This window comes from Pelmatolapia mariae, linkage group LG7, assembly GCF_036321145.2.
Source record: "Pelmatolapia mariae isolate MD_Pm_ZW linkage group LG7, Pm_UMD_F_2, whole genome shotgun sequence".
Taxonomy (NCBI): domain Eukaryota; kingdom Metazoa; phylum Chordata; class Actinopteri; order Cichliformes; family Cichlidae; genus Pelmatolapia; species Pelmatolapia mariae.
The window spans coordinates 41,908,464-41,926,289 of NC_086233.1; the positions used below are offsets into that span (position 1 = coordinate 41,908,464).

Below are 17,826 nucleotides of genomic sequence, written 5' to 3' on the forward strand. Positions count from 1 at the left end.
AGAAGGTTGTGTTTTAATTTGCTTACAAAGCAAATTGTTTTTAACTGAGGTGAAAAATGAAAGAAGAAGAAAAATCCCTTCATATAAAATGTAGCAACCACACATTACAGCCTTTGAAGAACTCTGTTTATGTGCTTCTTCTCCCATTAGGCACTTTGAAGTTGTTGGTGTAAATGTTATCATTGAAGTTGGAAAATGCTCTGTTCATTAAATCCACTAAGTTGAATATGTGTGTGATGTCTTGCTGTTATATTTTCAACCTTTTTTTAAGTGTTTCCCATTTAAATGCAACAAATTCTGCTTTATTACCCATTACCCAGTACCATTGAGTTGGATTGAGTTATGATATTAAAAGTATAATATTGTTGTTTTATATTATTTGCCATGTACAAATTACAGAGCCCATGAAGGTGCATAAGGTGATATTTTGTCTACTGCAGACAAATTATTTGTGCTAATAAGATGTAGTGTAGAAGATACTGTAATATCAACCTCCTGACCATCTGTCTCATTAATATGCAAATAACTTATTATGTATGCACAGGATAGATACACTCATAACATAATTTTAGTGCTAAATTGAATTTAGGATGCACACAGCCACCATATAATTGAGAACACAGCAATATGTTTTATATTTTTGTGATTCACTGAAATCCTTGCTGATTCAACATTAAGATATAATTTACTGTAGATATTAAAAAGTAGCAAAGTGTTAAAGACTCCATACTGCATAGCTTGAAAAGCAATGAGACCTGGTTATAAAAAGATCTTAATAGTAGTGAGGTGGAAGTAAAAGTTGTAGCTGAGTAGCTGAGTTATTTCTGTGATGGCTGTTTGCATCTGAAAGTATTCACAGTAAACTACAAAATAAATAACTTGAAATGAAAAATAGCACTTTGTAGGGGCTCCACTGACATTTTTTGTTGAGATACAGTCTTGTTTATGCAGAGCCTTAGACATAAATATACGCACAATAAGGTTGTATATGCGACCTGGCCACCAGTAGGGGGCGGTAATATTGAGCACTTTACAGCTAAGAAGCAGACCCCGTGATCACTATTTACGGAAGTGTATCCTCGCTTCGAATTGAAGTCTGCTCACAGTCATTTTTGTTGTGCTGTCATGCAGATATTTCTTAATTCTTCAGAGCTAAATCGCTGCATTGAAAAACATTTGCTTGGGATTCATTTATCAAACGAGCTTCCGGTAACCCCGTTTGTAACACATCCTAGCTGGCAATTAGTAGCTAGCCTAAACCGGTGAGCCAACAGCCCTTTTACTTCCTCTGGTCCTACATATTTGGTCGTCCAGTAGTTGTTTAAGGTCTGTTTGTAGACCGTATGAACTCTGCACAAACTGGTTTTTAGCAGGAAACTCCAGTTTTTGAAAACATTAACTGAAGCTAACTGCTAGTTTGCTAACCTAACGTCAGCACCATGGGAGCGGAACAGAGCGGAGATGCGGAGCACAAACATTCCGATTACAGCTCGTCAGGTAAGGCTGTCTGCCTTGGTGGTTTTCTCTGTTAAAGTTAGTTTTAATGAAAAGTAAACCGAGCTGAGGTTAGGATTATATGTCAAGCCACCTGCACCAACAGTCATCGGTATTACAAATCCTATTTGCATGCACCCTCCAGTAGTAGCACCACTACTAGCAGTATACATATAATAATGAAAGTCCTGCTGTCAAATTGTGTGGGTACTGAGCTTTTTAAAAGTTACACATATTCCACGTGTGCTGTGCTTCAGATTTGGTTTTAATTACATTTCTGTCGTTGCAGTGGTGCCATCTCCAGCAAAACAGAAGGCAAAGATGGATGATATTGTGGTTGTGGCTCAGGGGACTCAGTCAATGCGAAATATCCACAACGACCCAGATGTCATCAAGCTTCAGGAGATACCTACGTTTCAGCCGCTTTTGAAAGGTAACGTTTAAGTCTCCGGAGTGCTGTCACGGATTTTTGTTTGGCACTTTAAGAGACTGTAAAAGAGGATCTGGTTATAGGGTTTTAGTGGCGGGTGCTCATATGATACATGGCCAGAGTTTAAAACAAGCAGTATACCACCCGGTGTGCTGCTGCATGGTGGAGTAAACACAGGGCAAGATTGAGTCAGTCAGTTTTGGACCAATTTCAATGAAATGAAATAAAAATACAGTACCAGATCTTTGCATTCCTATTTACAAGGACTGGTGTTGTGCCAAAAAAGTGATTTCTGTGTTTCTTATATCTTAACTTATATTGGTAAATACATGGTAGTGAACAGAATGTGAACTGTTTTGCAAGTATGTAATGTGACAGAAGTGACCTGTTTTGCAAGTATGTTTATAATTACCTTATTTTACTACATTGTAGTTAATCTAGTTCTTTTTGGTGACCCAAAGTATGTTTAAAGAACTAATCATATATTTGTTACAATTTCTCTCTCTTAAAGATATATAGATAGATATAGAGGTTGCACAGGTGGTCCACCTCCTCCATGTTGGTTCGTCAATACGTGCCTTTGCCAGAGGGTTTGCTGTGTTTCCCAGCACAGCCTCAAGAGCATGGAGGAGATTCCGGGAGACAGGCAGTTACTCTAGGAGAACTGGACAGGGCTGTAGAAGGTCCATAACCAATCATTACTGCCGGAGCTGCAAAATAACCTCCAGCAGGCCACTGATGTGAATGTCTCTGAAAAAACAATGCGAAACATACTTCATGATGGTAGCCTGAGGGCCCAGCATGTTCTAGCGGGCCCTGTGCTTACTGCTTGGCACCGTTGGCCATTAAATACCCGAATTGGCAGGTCCATCTCGTAGTGTACCTGCTCTCATCTTTTCACAGATGAGAGCAGGTACACTCCGAGTGCATGTGACAGCAACCTCACTCCCATTGGGTATCGGAATAAAATCCTTGGACTCACTGTCAGACCCTACGCTGGTGCACTGGGTCCTGGAAATAATTGATGTAAATAACAGAATATGCATTTAAATGCATCCCTAGCACAATATATGACCTATGTTGTATTTTTACATTTATCAAGTGGCAGCAAATCCAATTTGGTGCAACGTACACATTAGCTGAAATACATAGACTGCATAGTGACCACAGTTTTTATTTATTTATTTATTTATTTTTTGCTTGATTGAAAAATAGAAAACTAAATAACTTCGCACTGCAACATTAGCTGTAAAGGCAGTGTAACAGTGTTTGGATTTCTGTGATCACCTGAGGTACGCCTTCATTATACTCTTCAGATGTTTTGTCTGGCATCCTTCTTTTCAGTTTTCACATGTGCTGAGTTTTCATCTTGATTCCAATCAGTTCGTTTTAAAATTCTGTGTAGTGGAGCTGAATGTCGCTGCAACCTATTAGCACTGTGTTAGAAGGCTGATAATGAACCAAAGTTCCTGTGTAGGCACACTCCTGAAATAGCAGCCTGCAAAGCTCTGTCACATCCTGTGCATTGCTAATTACTGTAATTACCAAGTGTTACACTGTTGTCAAGTGTTACCGTGTTCCTGCATGTTCAAGTAAGTCGTTTTTTTTGCTTTTTCTCTCCACAGGAGTGCTGAGCGGCCAGACGTCACCCAGCAGTGTGTGTCTTGAAAGGCTGGACACCGCTCAGGTTCTGCAGCTCTGCATCCGGTACCAGGACCACCTGCACCAGTGTGCTGAGGCTGTGGCTTTCGACCAGAATGCTCTTGTAAAGAGGATCAAAGAGGTAAGACTGTTTTTAAGTCCTTGAATAACTATATTAACTATATATACATGGGATGTAAACATATTTTTTCAGCAAATGTAAAAAAGAAAAAAAAGTACCAGTACCATAAGCACTGCTGGCTGTTGTCACAGGCTGGCTGCTCTCTCTACAAGGGCAGATTTTTACTCCGGATGCTCTTTGTGACGCAGCACCAAAGGGATTTCCGTCTCCTCCCAGGACTGAGCCGTTTCTCTCTTGCTTGTTGGGTGCATGTGTAAACCACTACACTATCGAGCCACTCACAAAGACCACATACATGTTTAAATAAACTCAAAATATCCCAATTAAATATACAATATACAGTTAGATGGAACAAGTCTGCAGGGTGTGCACTTGCTAAATGGTAGGTATGGAGGGTGTAAAACAGAAAGCACTAAGAAAAGGTCAGGTGGAAGACCAGGTGAGGAGAATGAGGCCGTTCTGCAGATTTGACCTATAGCCATATAATCTCCATTAACTCAGTTGTGGGTGGGAATAGTCTGTTTACTTAGAAAGTTTCCCAACTGAGAGAAGTGACCCAACTGTCCACAGGGCAGCTGTAATAAGAGCTGGGCAGATTCTCTAAATACTAAGGAAAGGTGCCTCTGTGCTTTCTTTATTACCTCCTTTAACTAAAGATACAGTGGAATGTCCTTAATGAATAGATAAACAGTAATGCTGAACCACAATTCCGTGCAAGCACACAGCTGCTCACAAAAACAATAAACATGTACAAGTCTTTGCATTAAAATAAAATTGGGCCTTATCAATCTAAAATTGTTACATATCGTAGAAGAAAAATGAAAAGAATATAAATAAATAATCAAATTAAAAGGACACTTTGGGGTTTTTTCACCTGTGTTTACTCTGTTTCTCTGCAGATGGACATGTCGGTGGAAACCTTGTTCAGTATAATGCAGGAACGCCAGAAACGGTATGCCAAGTACGCCGAGCAGATCCAGAAGGTCAACGAGATGTCCATGATCCTGAGACGCATCCAGATGGGAATCGACCAGACGGTGCCGCTGATGGAGCGCCTCAACAACATGCTGCCTGAGAGTGAACGCCTGGAGCCCTTCAGCATGAGGCCTGATGGGGAATCCGCCACCAAGTAGACTCTTGAAAATAAACACAGCTGCTTCCTACCTGAGTCTCCGTGCAGCTCTCCATCCAGTAGCAACAGCAGCTCTGTCCAGCTGGAGAGAATCTAAGACTTGTAACATTTAAAGAAGGCCTGCAGCTTGGCTGTGTGTGATTGCAGCTGCTTGGGTTCGTTCTCCAAGTCACAAACAATTATGTGTATTCTTTTATTTATTGCAGCCAGGTTTGCTGAACACACATGCCAGTAATCAACAGATCAGCAAATACATTTTCACACCTGCAAGCTATCCTGATCAATAACCTTCTGGGTGCGTTCATAGGTACACGTGACCCAAGGGAATCAAACTGGGAGTTGTTGAGATGTTTTGCATGTTTTAAAGATTCTGATATGAATGTGAGCAACATAAAAACATCTAAAGCTGCTGATCTGGAGATTTGTGGACAGCCTCCTAACACTTGCCAGCTGCTGCATAATTTGTGATGCGTTAGTTTTGGATCGTTACAAATGTGTGTTTGTAATCATGATGTTTGAGTTACTTTGTCATCATATCCCATCCCGGAAGTGCTTGTGTGCATTCTTTGCAATGTTAAAATTTCATTTTGGGATATAAAGAGCAAAAAGAAGTATTATTGCATAATGAGCATCGAAATTTTGTAGTGGAAGTAAAATCAGAAATCTTGTGTACTTGGGTTTTTGTGGGAAGGAAGACTTTAAATGGATGCTTTTGCTTGAGCAGCTGTGACAAGCCTGTTCACAATCAAAATATGTGAAAAATAGAAACTTTGGACTGTATATAGACGCTGATAGCTCAGGTTTTGTAAGGAGTGATAAAAAAACGTAAATTGAGGTGGACACAAAACATTTGGATTCTGACTTCTGTTACAAAAAAGGCTTTCAGATCACTGCACCAAATGTCAGCATTAACTTTGACTGTTGGTCTGCACACCAAAGGTTTACATACTGACCTGTTAATAAGCAGAAATGTAATAACAGTTTGTTATATTTTGATCTCTTTGGGGAAATTGATCAGGTTAACTTGATGGCTTCATCTACTGAGTAGTTGCCATGTTCGCTACCCTTACAGGGGATGGATTTGTGATTTAATGTGGTTTCATGTTTACTGCCTCTATTTTTTTTTAAGAAGAGAGAGGAGAAAAAAAAGCTGTCAAGGCGTGCCCGTGTAACATGCTCTCAACAATTTATTTTCTTTTAGGTAGAAAATAGACACTTTTTCCCTTGTTGATGCATCACTGACCTTTGTGTGTGTGTAAATGCCAGTAAAACTAATTTAGAAATTGGGTTTAAGGTGGCCCTGAACACTTTGCAGCAGCTGTAGTGAGGACGTGTTGGTCCACTAGGTGGTGCATGTATAACACATTTCACTGGCTGATGTGTCTCATTGCCCATAAACAGCTGTTTGAGTGTGGATGTTAGGACTTGAGAGTGAATGATTGTTAGCTTGTATATGCTCACTGCCACTGTAAAAATAAATAAAACAGCCTGCTCCTGCGAGGCCACCTGTTTTTATTTTTCATTACTTGTGTCAGAGCTTCATTTGTGGTTAGAACAGAGTTTATAACACACTGATTTATGTCATATCCTTTTTAACAGTGATGGATGCTCATGTCTAACAGCAATGAAAACCTCAAGTTAAGATTAAAGCTTAGCTGCCCTCACTGTGCAGCCCTAGTATTTTATTTACCCTGATCAACATTTGTAGTGCTTTAGAGCGATAACATTAGTTGAATCGGTTAATCACTTTTTAAAAGGGAATGTGAAATTGTCTTAATAATTTCTAAGTTTGTTGTATCTGATAATAAATTGACTGTGCTGAAGACTGCTGATAAATTACATTAAGCACTTAAAGACACCACTTTTGGACTCTAATGTCTGTTTTTCACAACTTTTATTTTATTTTATTTTTTACATTTAATAAATGATAATCCTAATCCTGCATGGGCAGGAAAGCAATAGGCAAAATAATGAATTAAGTGTTGTCAAGGCAGGAACTTCAATAATAATAATAATAATAATAAAAAACAAAACATATGTTACACCAATCACTAACAGAGCCTGTGGCATAAATGCTCAATCAACCAGCTTTAATGGCTGCTACTTCTTTCCTGTGTTTTAATATCTGATTTTTAATCTTCTTTATTGTATAAAAAATCTCAGAAACAATAACAGCTTCCAATAACCTGCTGCTTTGGAGATTTTTGATCAGTGCAGTTTCAATTTTGAGCCGGACCAAAGCTAGTGGGCGAGTGTGCCCATTTCCTGTTTATATTTCTCTGAGGAAGAGAAAACAGAAATACTCTTTTCTGGCATCATTGTATTTTTACTCAGTTGTATATAGAATTTGTATTCTATTGTATATTTTATTCTATTTTATTCTACTGTATATAGTATTTTATTTTATTCTATTCTGTGCAGTTGTGTACTGTATTTATTCTTATTATATTCTAATTTTTGCTACATAACTTTTGCACTGTCCACTTCCTGCTGTGACAAAACAAATTTCCCACGTGTGGGACTAATAAAGGTTATCTTATCTTATCTTATCTTATCTTATCTTATTTCTAGGAAAATGGGGAAAAAGTCTGGTAATTTAGGCTCTAAGCTCACGCATTTTACCTATTTATGATGATTTTTCTTGTTTTCTGTTATATAGATTCATCACACACCTGCTCGTAACCGCAAATTTCTAAACAGCCAAGGGCATTACAGCAACCTGAGACGACTTGAAACGGAGCATCAGAATCGGGAAGAAATTTACCTAAGTGACTTTAAATGTGATGTGGTTGTTGCAGGTCTAAGGCAAACTGAGAAACTGCTGATCTACTGGGATTTTCCCTCACAGATTTTCCTCCTATGCTTTACAGAGAATGGCCAAAAAGAGAAAATACCCAGTGAGCGGCTGTTTTCTGGGTGAAAATGCATTAATGTCAGAAATGAAAGGAAAATGGCCTGACTGCTTCGAGCTTATGAGAAGGCAAAAGTAACTCACATAGCCACTTGTTACAACTGAGGTATGCAGTAGTGGAAGCCTTGAAGCAGATGGGCTACAACAGCAGAAGACCACACTGTGTGCCACTCCTGTTAGCTAAGAACAGGAGACCGAGGCTACTTTTCACACAGTATCACAAAAATAGAAGACTGGAAATACATTGCCTGGTTTCCAAAAGTTGATTCTGTTCATCTGGACGTAGCGTTTTCAGTGGGAGAAACGTTTCATCACTCATCCAAGTGACTCCTTCAGTCTGGTTTAATTGCCTGGTTTAATGAGTCTTGATTTCTGCTGCAACATTTGGATGGTAGGGTCAGAAATATGCATAAATAACTTGAAAACAACAGCCATCCTGCCTTGTATCAATGGTTCAGGCTTGTGGTGGTGATTTCTTGGCTCTCTTTGGCCACCAACTGAACATCAATGAAATGCCACGGCCTACATGAGTATTTTTGCTGACCATGTCCATCCCTTTATGACCACAGTGTACTCATCTTCTGATGGCTTCTTGCAGCAGGAGAATGCGCAATGCCACAAAACTCAGTTAATCTCAAACTGGTTTCTTAGACATAATAATGACCTTACTGTACGCAAAGGACGTCCACAGTCAACAGATCTCAATCCTACAGAGCACCTTTGGGATGTGGTGGAACGGGAGATTCACATCATTGATGTGCAGCCACAAATCTGTATGCTGTCATGTTATTATAGATCGAAATCTCTGAGGAATGTTTCCAGCACCTTGTTGGATCTTTGCCAAACAGAATTAAGGCAGGTCTGAAGGCAAAAGAGGATCCAACCAGATACTTGCAAGGTATACCCAATAAAGTGCCTGGTGAGTGGACAAAATATACACTGTTATAGTGGAAGGAAGGAAACTCCGTGAGCCAAAATCTTAGACTACAGGCTGCCCCAAACAGTTTTCCCCACTGCCAGACCTGTATGGTAAAAAGACTGATTCTCTAACAGTCAAACACAGATGGGTGCATTAGAGAGTATCTTGCCCAAGGGTACTACAGTGGAAAGATGGAAGCAGGAATTCAGTTCAAATCAGTTTTATTTATATAGCGCCAAATCGCAACAACAGTTGCCTCAAGGTGAAGATGAAGATCCGAAATAAAGAGAAAACAGCCAAAACTCCATCAATCATAAGACTCAATATTAGCAAGCACTTTGGTGACAGTGGAAAGGAAAAAAAATTCCCTTTTAACAGGAAGAAACCGCAGGCAGAACCAGGCTTGTGTTTATGAGCTGCAGCCAATCTAAAGAAAGATCAGAGTAACTGAAACTGCTTTTTTTCAGATAGTGAAAATCAAGGTTGAATAATAAGATAAACAGGGATTATTACAAACTGTAAATTTTGACAAACTACTCTGGTAGAGTCCAAGAAAAAAAAAATAAAGACTGTGAAATGAGAATAACAGGTTCTCTTTAGCACATGTCTGACAGTAGTCGAAGAGCATACTAAGAAGAATTTCCTGACACTGTTCCTGTGTTTTGATATGGCTGTCAGCTTACTGTATTGACTGTGCATGTATCGTACCAAATTTTAATATGTATTTCTACTACTAAAGCATGAAAAATAGAAAGGAACAAATCTGTTGGCGCCCTTGGCTGGTCCTTAAAGTTACATAGGGTGCTGTGGTATCAACTTGCAGCTTCCTTCGTGTGTGCTTGGGTGAGCAACATCACAGAAGCCTGGAAGCCTGGTGATTCCCACTGGGGATTACAACACATACGGACCAAACTTTAAGACTAAATCAGAATCAGTGATTAAAGGATGTTGCCTCAGAAAAAGCTCGCTGCTAATGGCGAGTGGCTGGTGGTCGGGGGTTTTTTTTTTCTTCCCCCCTTGAGCCAGTGTGGTCTGATTAGAGTTCTTGTGTATGTTGTTGAATTTTTCATCAGCGTATAAACACCCCAAACTCAATTACACCTACAAAAGGATCCTCCTCCGGCTGGATTGCTTTGAGGTGCAGAATTAGCGCAGTTCGTTGACATATGGTACATAAGGCAGAGACAACTTTTCTGTTGAATTTAAAGTAGAACTCCTTTGATATGTTATCGCCTTTCATGTGTAAATTAAAATGGGTAAAAAAAAATGTCTTAAATGGCCGTGGGGGTATTGTTTGAACATTGTAACAGGAATGGAAATTGTCATTGCATTTATGCAGCAAGGAGGTGTAAAAGTTCCTCCAAGTCTTTGTAATGAAGAGCAGCTACCGACGCTCAGAGCTGGATATTAACGCCACGAGATGATACAATACGATCTGCCACCAGGAAATTCATTCTCCGAAATGAAAGAGAAATCCAATTTCCCCTGTATACTTCTCATTTGAATATAAATCAAAGGCTGGTTTGCTGCCCTTTTCCTTCCTGTTTTGCCCCACTTAAAATTAGAAACATAAAAATAAGTCTAGGCCTCTTATCCCCATTATCTGTCAGGTCAAAAATACGAACCGGCACTGGTTGTTTCCCTGCAATAAGAGTGGAAATTTGCCAGGTAATTGTTATGTTTTATGTCTCTGCGCTCATTTAAAGAAGAAAATAATTCACAGAGTTCAGATAATTATGTGAATGACAGAAGTCATTTTATTTATCTTTCATATCTGCTTCCAACTTCTGATTGTGATTGATTGATTAAAGCCCAGAAAATGACAAAAAAAAAATCAAAATGACCAGGACTATAAATTAATTTATTTTCCAAAAAGTAAATAATAAAATGACTTTTTCAGTCCAGAGGGTTTTCTGTGACTGGAAACTGAACGTGACATTTTGATGTTGGTTGCACAAGACATGAAGTAAAAGTACAGAAACTTCCTTGGAATCTAAGATATGCATTTTTCCCTCATAATTCCTATCCAAAGAAATAAAATAATACTGAGCTGATCAGCTGAGACTGAAAAAAGTAACTGCAACCTTGTGCAACTAATAGGAATGATTTTGGCTCTTTTTATTTTGAACAGTTAAAAATTGACTGATTATTTGATAACTAAAAAACAATATATTTGTTTGACATACTTGGGTCTGGGACCTATAACAGAGCATTTCTTCTCCACCCACCAGCAGGTCCCAGCAGATGCCTGTACCTCCATGAGGACCTGCCAGAAGTTTTCCTTTCTCTCTTAGCAGACTGTGTGATTGTTGGGGTTTCCTCTTTAATACTGTAGTGTCATTACTCTGCAAAATAAAACTGAGCCAGCTGTTGTTGTGAATTGGTGCTATCTAAATAAAAGTGAACTGAAGTCAGCTGAACAAGCTGCTTCAGAGGAATCTTTGTTATTCTTTAACATGCCTTATTATTTAAACCTTTGGCCATGTTTAGTATAAGGGTCCACCATTGTAAACAATATATGACTGAATATAAAGAAAGACATGGCAGGTCTGCTTGGAGATGACTGTGAGATTTTTTTTTCTATAAAAAATCATCGTCTTATCAGGTTGAAGCCATGTGGCCCAGAACTGTTGTAAATATTGTACCAGTGAGTAGTTTGAGGAAAAGCAAAGGTTGTTTTTAGATGATTGCCTGTATTGAATGTATCGACTTTCATTCTGAAGGATTAACCTACATGGTTTTAAAAAAAACTTGTAGGCAGTCCCCTCCAGTGACAGACACCCAGTGGATCCTCCCTCTTGAGTTGCAGCCAAACATTTCTGGTGTAGTAGAAACATGAATTCTGCCTCAGACCGGATTTATCCGGGGACATCTAATAAAGCACTTTGTTGCTTCATTGCACATTTGTACTATGAAGGACACAGAGCTGCTACAGGAGACGACATGTTTTTATGTACAGTCCATTGTCATTCACTGCTGTAGCTGTGTTCAGAAGGACATGCGCATGTTAATGAACACATTCACTCTGCTGCTGTTTAATCTCTGAAATACACGCTTAGCTGTTTGGATCTGATCTCTCAGTTTGTAAAGGAGTAATGAGCAGTAAGTGAGTAACATTAGAACCTCCTGTGAAAAATATTTACATATAGACCACTGAAAGGGTGAATATCTAATTAAGGTTATTTTTCTGATTATCCTGTAAGCAGTGTTGTATCTACAGTTTGGTTAGTTGTCCCAGTGATTGTAATGTCTAACCAAAGGTATTTGAGTGTACTGGTAATGGTGGATCAAACTGTTTGCTTAGATGTGCGTCACACATTCTGATGATTGAAGAAATCTCTAAATGGTTCTCCATCTGGTCACCCAGTCAACATTAGAACTGAATAGTGTACTGTTAGGGATTCAAGTCTTTAATTTTTGTGATCCTATTTAATTTCATTTTAATAGGAAGAGATAGAATATCAACCGAAAATCCAGAAAAAACACATCACTGTTTTTGGCAAACACAGTGGTAAGATCCTAGAAAGCTGATTCTGTTCATCTGGATGTTGTGTTTCCTGTGGGAGAAACACTGAAAATGCAACATCCAGATGAACGGAATCAACTTTCTGGGATTTCCTTACCTGAATAATTGAGCATGAATCGAGACAGTAGTAAAATGCTTCTTGTAGTTGTTCATCAGGTTTGCACACATCTCAGGCAGAGCGTCACGTCGCGAGGCATCTCATAGTAACGCGAAAGGTACCCTTCAGCGCCCTTATGATACGCTCCAGATTCTCAGTTGGATGCAATAGAATGCTGCTTGCAGTGGTAACACACCCTCCAGTCGTCTATTCCAGCCCTAACCTTACCCTTAACCCTATCAGATAGTGTTTTCCAAAGCCATTCATGATCAGAGTGTAAAACACATTTACATGTATAGATTCTTTCCAAATGGCTCTCATTTCTCACTCTTAACTAACTGAAGCCTTTCATTGAACTACCAAATAAACACATTGCTACTCTCTTTCTGGCCAGACATGTGGAGACACTTCTGTTATGATTTTGTTTGTATTTAACAAAATAAAAAAGCAGACATAAGTGTACACATTAGTTTTTGACTGCTAGTGAAAACTTACAAATAACTCGCTCACTCAACTAACACAGCCAATCCCTCAACATGTTTGTACTCTCTGCTCATATTGCCTTCATATTAAATACGTTTTTGCTCTTTTAAAGAAATTATTTTAACATTGGACTCAACAACAAACAAATCCTCCCCACTTCAAGAGCCAAATTGCATTATATTTCTTCACGTCAATATACGGGCCGCAAGTACGGGTGACGTGGGCCGCAAGTGGCCCCCGGGCCGCTAGTTTGGGACCCCTGCTCTAAATCCTTTGTTTCTTGGCTGCTGCTTTGCAACTCGAAGCTTCAGCTCCCTCCATGGAGTTTTTTTGGACTGAAGTCTACAGACTGGCTAGGCCAATCCTTGACCTTTATGCACTTCTTCAGTCACTTCTTTGTTGCCTTGGTGGTATGTTTTGGGTCACTGTTATGAAGGAAGACCCATCTACAACCTCTCTTCAATGTTCTGGCTAAGGGAAGGAGGTTCTCATCCAAGATTTTACAGTACATGGCCCTGTCCATTGGCCCCTCAATGCAGTGATGTTGTCCTGTACCCTTAAGAGAAAAACAGTCCCAAAGCATAATGTTTCCACCGCTGTGCTTGACTGCAGGAATGGTGTTCTTTGGATCATACTCAACATTTTTCTTTTTCCAAGAGTGCTGTCACATCTTAAGCAGGGGGGCAGGACTCAAAAGCTAAACTCACGTCTACAGATTTGAAAGGTTTATTCCCGGGCAATATTAATTACAAAAGATTTAGCAGAAGGTACATTCAGAGGGAGAGAAGGCAAGGGGGGGGGGGATCCACAAATCCAATGAGAAACGAAACAATTCTCTCTCAACACAGTATACTCACTATACGCAAGGGGCGGAACATCAGGGAAGACCTGTGCACAGGGAAACACACAATTATCAGTTAGAATTCGCAGGGAACACGGTTAGATAACACTGAGGTGAGCCGGGACTTTACCAAAAAGGTAAGTTGATGATCCAGCAAAGAATGACTGTCAGCCACACCTTAAGAAAGAGTCTTCTCGTTTTTTGCCACTGAACATCATCTAGATCTTCAATGGCAAACTTAAGCTTAACTTAAGCGTTCAACCAAATATTGAAGCTCAACTAGTCACAAACAACATTTCACAATTACATAAAATCTTATTGTTGTTTTCATTTTTTTGTCTTTGTTAGTTGGTTCTCTTTCTCCACCTTTAGGACTTTGGTTGATGGAGCAACTTTTTAAAATTCTCACCAAATAGCACACTGAGCTAATTCCTGTTTACTCAGTGGTGAATTCTCCTGAGATTTCAAGGTCTCACTATTCCCGAGTAGGCAGCGTGGCAAAGGAAGGGTAGAGACTTCTGTAGTGAAGTGTGAGATGCAGTGAAATGTGAAAAAAGCACACACAGATTTAACACAGCCTTACTCCCAGTGCATTCTTGGTATTGCATACAGCTGTACTCACAGGACTGATAGAGGTAATTGTATGAAATCTTTTTTTTAAAAAAGGACTCAAAAGCAAAGTATTAACTCAGCCTACTTTTTCAACCATACATCCAGCTGCTACAGAATAAGCTCAATATTATTGCTAGATTCCCAGCTTTGAGAACCCTGGGTAGAACTAGAAACTTCTGTCATCTGGAATACCCTGCAAAGCTTGCTGCCACTGTGATCCAACTTCTGATAAACAGAAGTGGATGGATGGATGGATGGACGACAGATGGATGGATTGACAGATGGATGGACGAATGAATGGATGGATGGATGGATGGACGACAGACGGATGGATGAATGAATGAATGGATGGATGGATGAAAAACGGATGGATGGATGGATGTACGAATGAATGGATGGATGAATGGATGGATGGATATTTTGAAGCTGCAAACTGCAGAATTTCCATCTAATGTTTGGTGTAAACTGTGTCTTGATTTCCAGAAACTTTACAGAAGAAAATGCAAATGAATGTGCATAACAATAATCGACAAAACCTGGGCCATGCTGAGGCCTTGACTTTAAAATAATGTGGTTAAAAAACAGCACTTGGTTGTGTATTACAAAAAAAAAAAATCTTTTCCCAGTGACTGTTTTCATGAAGGCAAAAATATTTCATCTATTATTCATAAAGGAGAGAAGGAAACCCGGTGAGACAGGAGCCACGTCCGTCACTGCTCTGTTATGTTTGACTCGCTCAGATGAGCGAGCCGAACAAGCCACTGGGAGTTCTGCTCTCTCTCTCTCGCGGTGCAGAAGCACACTCTTTCTTACTGTAGGACATTTTCATTCAGGTCCCAAAACACTGATGTTTTGCTTTTCGGCGTACAACTGTTGGTTACAAATCCGCCTTTTTGTTTACAGCTCATTTCTGCTCTTTTTTGTGTTACTCTAAGTGAAATATACAGAGAGTCTCATTATCATCAGTGCTATGCACAAGTAGTAAAACAAATTAGTGTCACTAAAGTCGTATGAAATATCATCATGTGTGCGTTACGGTTTTAGGCTTTGATGTTTTAAATGGAATCACTCAGATATACCGTATTAGAAATACATCTCAAACAATGCCACTGAGCACCCCGCTGTTCACGGCAGCTTTTTTAAAAGCGAGTACACATGTACAGCTTCACATCGAACAATAAAGAGTAGGAGGAATTCATTATTCGCTGTTATTCATATGCAAATGCAAACTTATTGTCTGAAAGAACGCCCTGCTCTTCAGTTTCCACTTAGCCGTGTGATCCAGCTGTGTGTGTGTGTGATTCAGTTTGAGGGGGGGAAAAAAACATGCATCATCACATCCTATATCAATTATGTTGAGTGGTCTCTTCACATTGATTAGCAGATAAGAGGTTGAGCCAAATGCTTTGTTCCAGGAACACACTGTAGCCAGATGAGTTGGAGCATGTCGGTGAAAAGGCTGTGGAGGACCCTTGAGGTTTGATCAGAGCAGAACTCAGTGAGCAAGCTGGCCTGAAGTGAAATGTCCTCTGTGTTTGGTTGTTTTCTAAACATGTTCAACTGGAGAGAAAGAAAAGGAAAAGAAAGAATCCCTTTCTCCCCAACATCCCATTATCTGCAGTTGTTTGTGCCAAACATCACTAGAAAGTAAAGTGATTTGTGCTGTGCCCATCTGGAAGTAGACCAGAGAGAGCGTGTCTACCCCCCACACTTTGAAGACCATAGTCTAAAACATATTTAAACAAATATATAAAGATATACACAGATGAGGCATAACAGTATGACCACCTGCCTAATATTTTGTGTTGGTCCTTGTTTTTCTGCCAAAACAGCCCTGACTCATAGAGGCACGGATTCCACTAGATATCTGCAGGTGTGCTGTGGTGCACCAAGATGTTAACAACAGATCCTTTAAATTCAGTAAGTTGCAAGGTTAGGGGCCCCATTGATCGGACTTGTTTGTCCAGCACATTTCACAGATGCTGGAATGGAGTGAAATCTGGAGGCCAAGCCAACACCTCAAAGTCGTTGTTGTGCTCCTCAAACCATTCCTGAACCTTTTTGCTTTGTGGCAGGGCGTATTATCCTGCTGAAAGAGGCCACAGCCTCTTTTTGTGAAAGGATGTACATGGTCTACAACAATGCCTAGGTAGGTGGTACGCATCAAAGTAACATCCACAGGGCAGGGATAGCGCCCAATGGTTACCCACTGCTTCAAGGTTCAAGGTTCTTTATTTGTCACATGCATAGTTATACAAGTATAACACACAGTGAAATGTAACCTGACACGCTCCTCGACTTGTGCAAAAAGGGGGGTGGGGGGGTGGATAGAGGAAGAGCATATATATAATATATAATACATTCACTTAGTGAATGGGTTAAATGCACAGAGGATTTTCCCCACAGGGGTCAATAAAGTATACATTATTGTTATAAATGGCAGGACCCAAGGTTTCCCAGCAGAACATTAACCAAAACATCACACCACCTCTTGCCTTCTTTTCATAGTCCATTGGTCGGTGGACAGGGGTCAGGATAGTTACCCTCACTGGTCTGCGGCTTTTGCAGCCCCTTTCACAACAAAGTGTTTTGTGGATGTTTGTTGTTGCACTGGCTAGCCTTTGCTCCCCACATTTATCAATCAGCCTTAGCTCCTGATGATCCACCGTTCCCTCTCTGAAAAAATGTTCAGTTGTTCCCTAATATAGCCCCCCCCCCCCACTATCAGCTGCCATGATGAAAAGATAATCAGTGTTATTTCACTTCTCTCAGTGGACATGTTAAAAACACACTGAGGACCTTTTACCTGGTTAATGACACTTTACAGTGGTCACATTGTGTTAATTATGCTGTTTTCTTCTCTTCTGAGATCTGGGGCTCTTAAGTTTGCTCCTTAATAACTTACCTATTTGTATTTATGCTCTTTATTTATTGTTATTTTCATCCTAAAAGAAAGTCAAACTGAATTTCATTGTACTGTGTATAATAGCAATAAAGATCATTCATTCATTCAACTTCAAGTATTATCATGTATAGTGTGACATTGCAGATTCTAATTAGACCTGATCTGGAGTGGAAATCCTTCATGCAGCAGTGTGAGATGATTGCTTTTGCCTTGCCCTTTTCTGTCGTTGTCTCTTTTTATGTGCCATTTTCTTGTGATCTCCTCAGCAACTTTTTGCCAGTTTTGGCCACACTCTGCCAGCCTGCACAGTCAGAAGCTCATTCTTCTCCATGGTTGCTTGGTCAATGCCATGTTGCTTTTTTTTTTGCAGCCAGACGGGACCATTCTTTGATAAGAGGGTGGCATGCATAGGTATCAGCAAAACCTGGAAAACTTGGTTAGCACACTGCATTCCTAAACTGTGCAGGAGCAAAGAACACACTAATTAGAAAGCCAGTGATTTGAACGCTGGCATTTTTCAGGCACAGATTAAACAACTGGTCAAAAAGTCTCTGGGCAATATTCTGAATCTGAAATTGACCTGATGCGTCCATCGTAGTGTAAGTTCAACTGTGTGTTTGAACTAGTGAATGTAGCCTGCAGTGCACTTTCTGTGCTCAGAGTAGTGCTTTTAAAATACTGGTTAAATTATAC

The 17,826-nt window shown here is 39.8% G+C and overlaps 1 protein-coding gene across 1 annotated transcript; it reads left to right on the forward strand.

The window, feature by feature from the left end:
- The first annotated feature begins 1,058 nt into the window (after positions 1-1,058).
- borcs5 (BLOC-1 related complex subunit 5) lies at positions 1,059-6,361 on the forward strand. The gene is made up of 4 exons (XM_063480944.1): positions 1,059-1,497; positions 1,784-1,927; positions 3,550-3,707; positions 4,607-6,361. The coding sequence occupies exons 1-4, from the start codon at positions 1,440-1,442 to the stop codon at positions 4,838-4,840; spliced, it is 594 nt and encodes a 197-aa protein (XP_063337014.1). The 5' UTR covers positions 1,059-1,439; the 3' UTR covers positions 4,841-6,361.
- Positions 6,362-17,826: the final 11,465 nt, after the last annotated feature.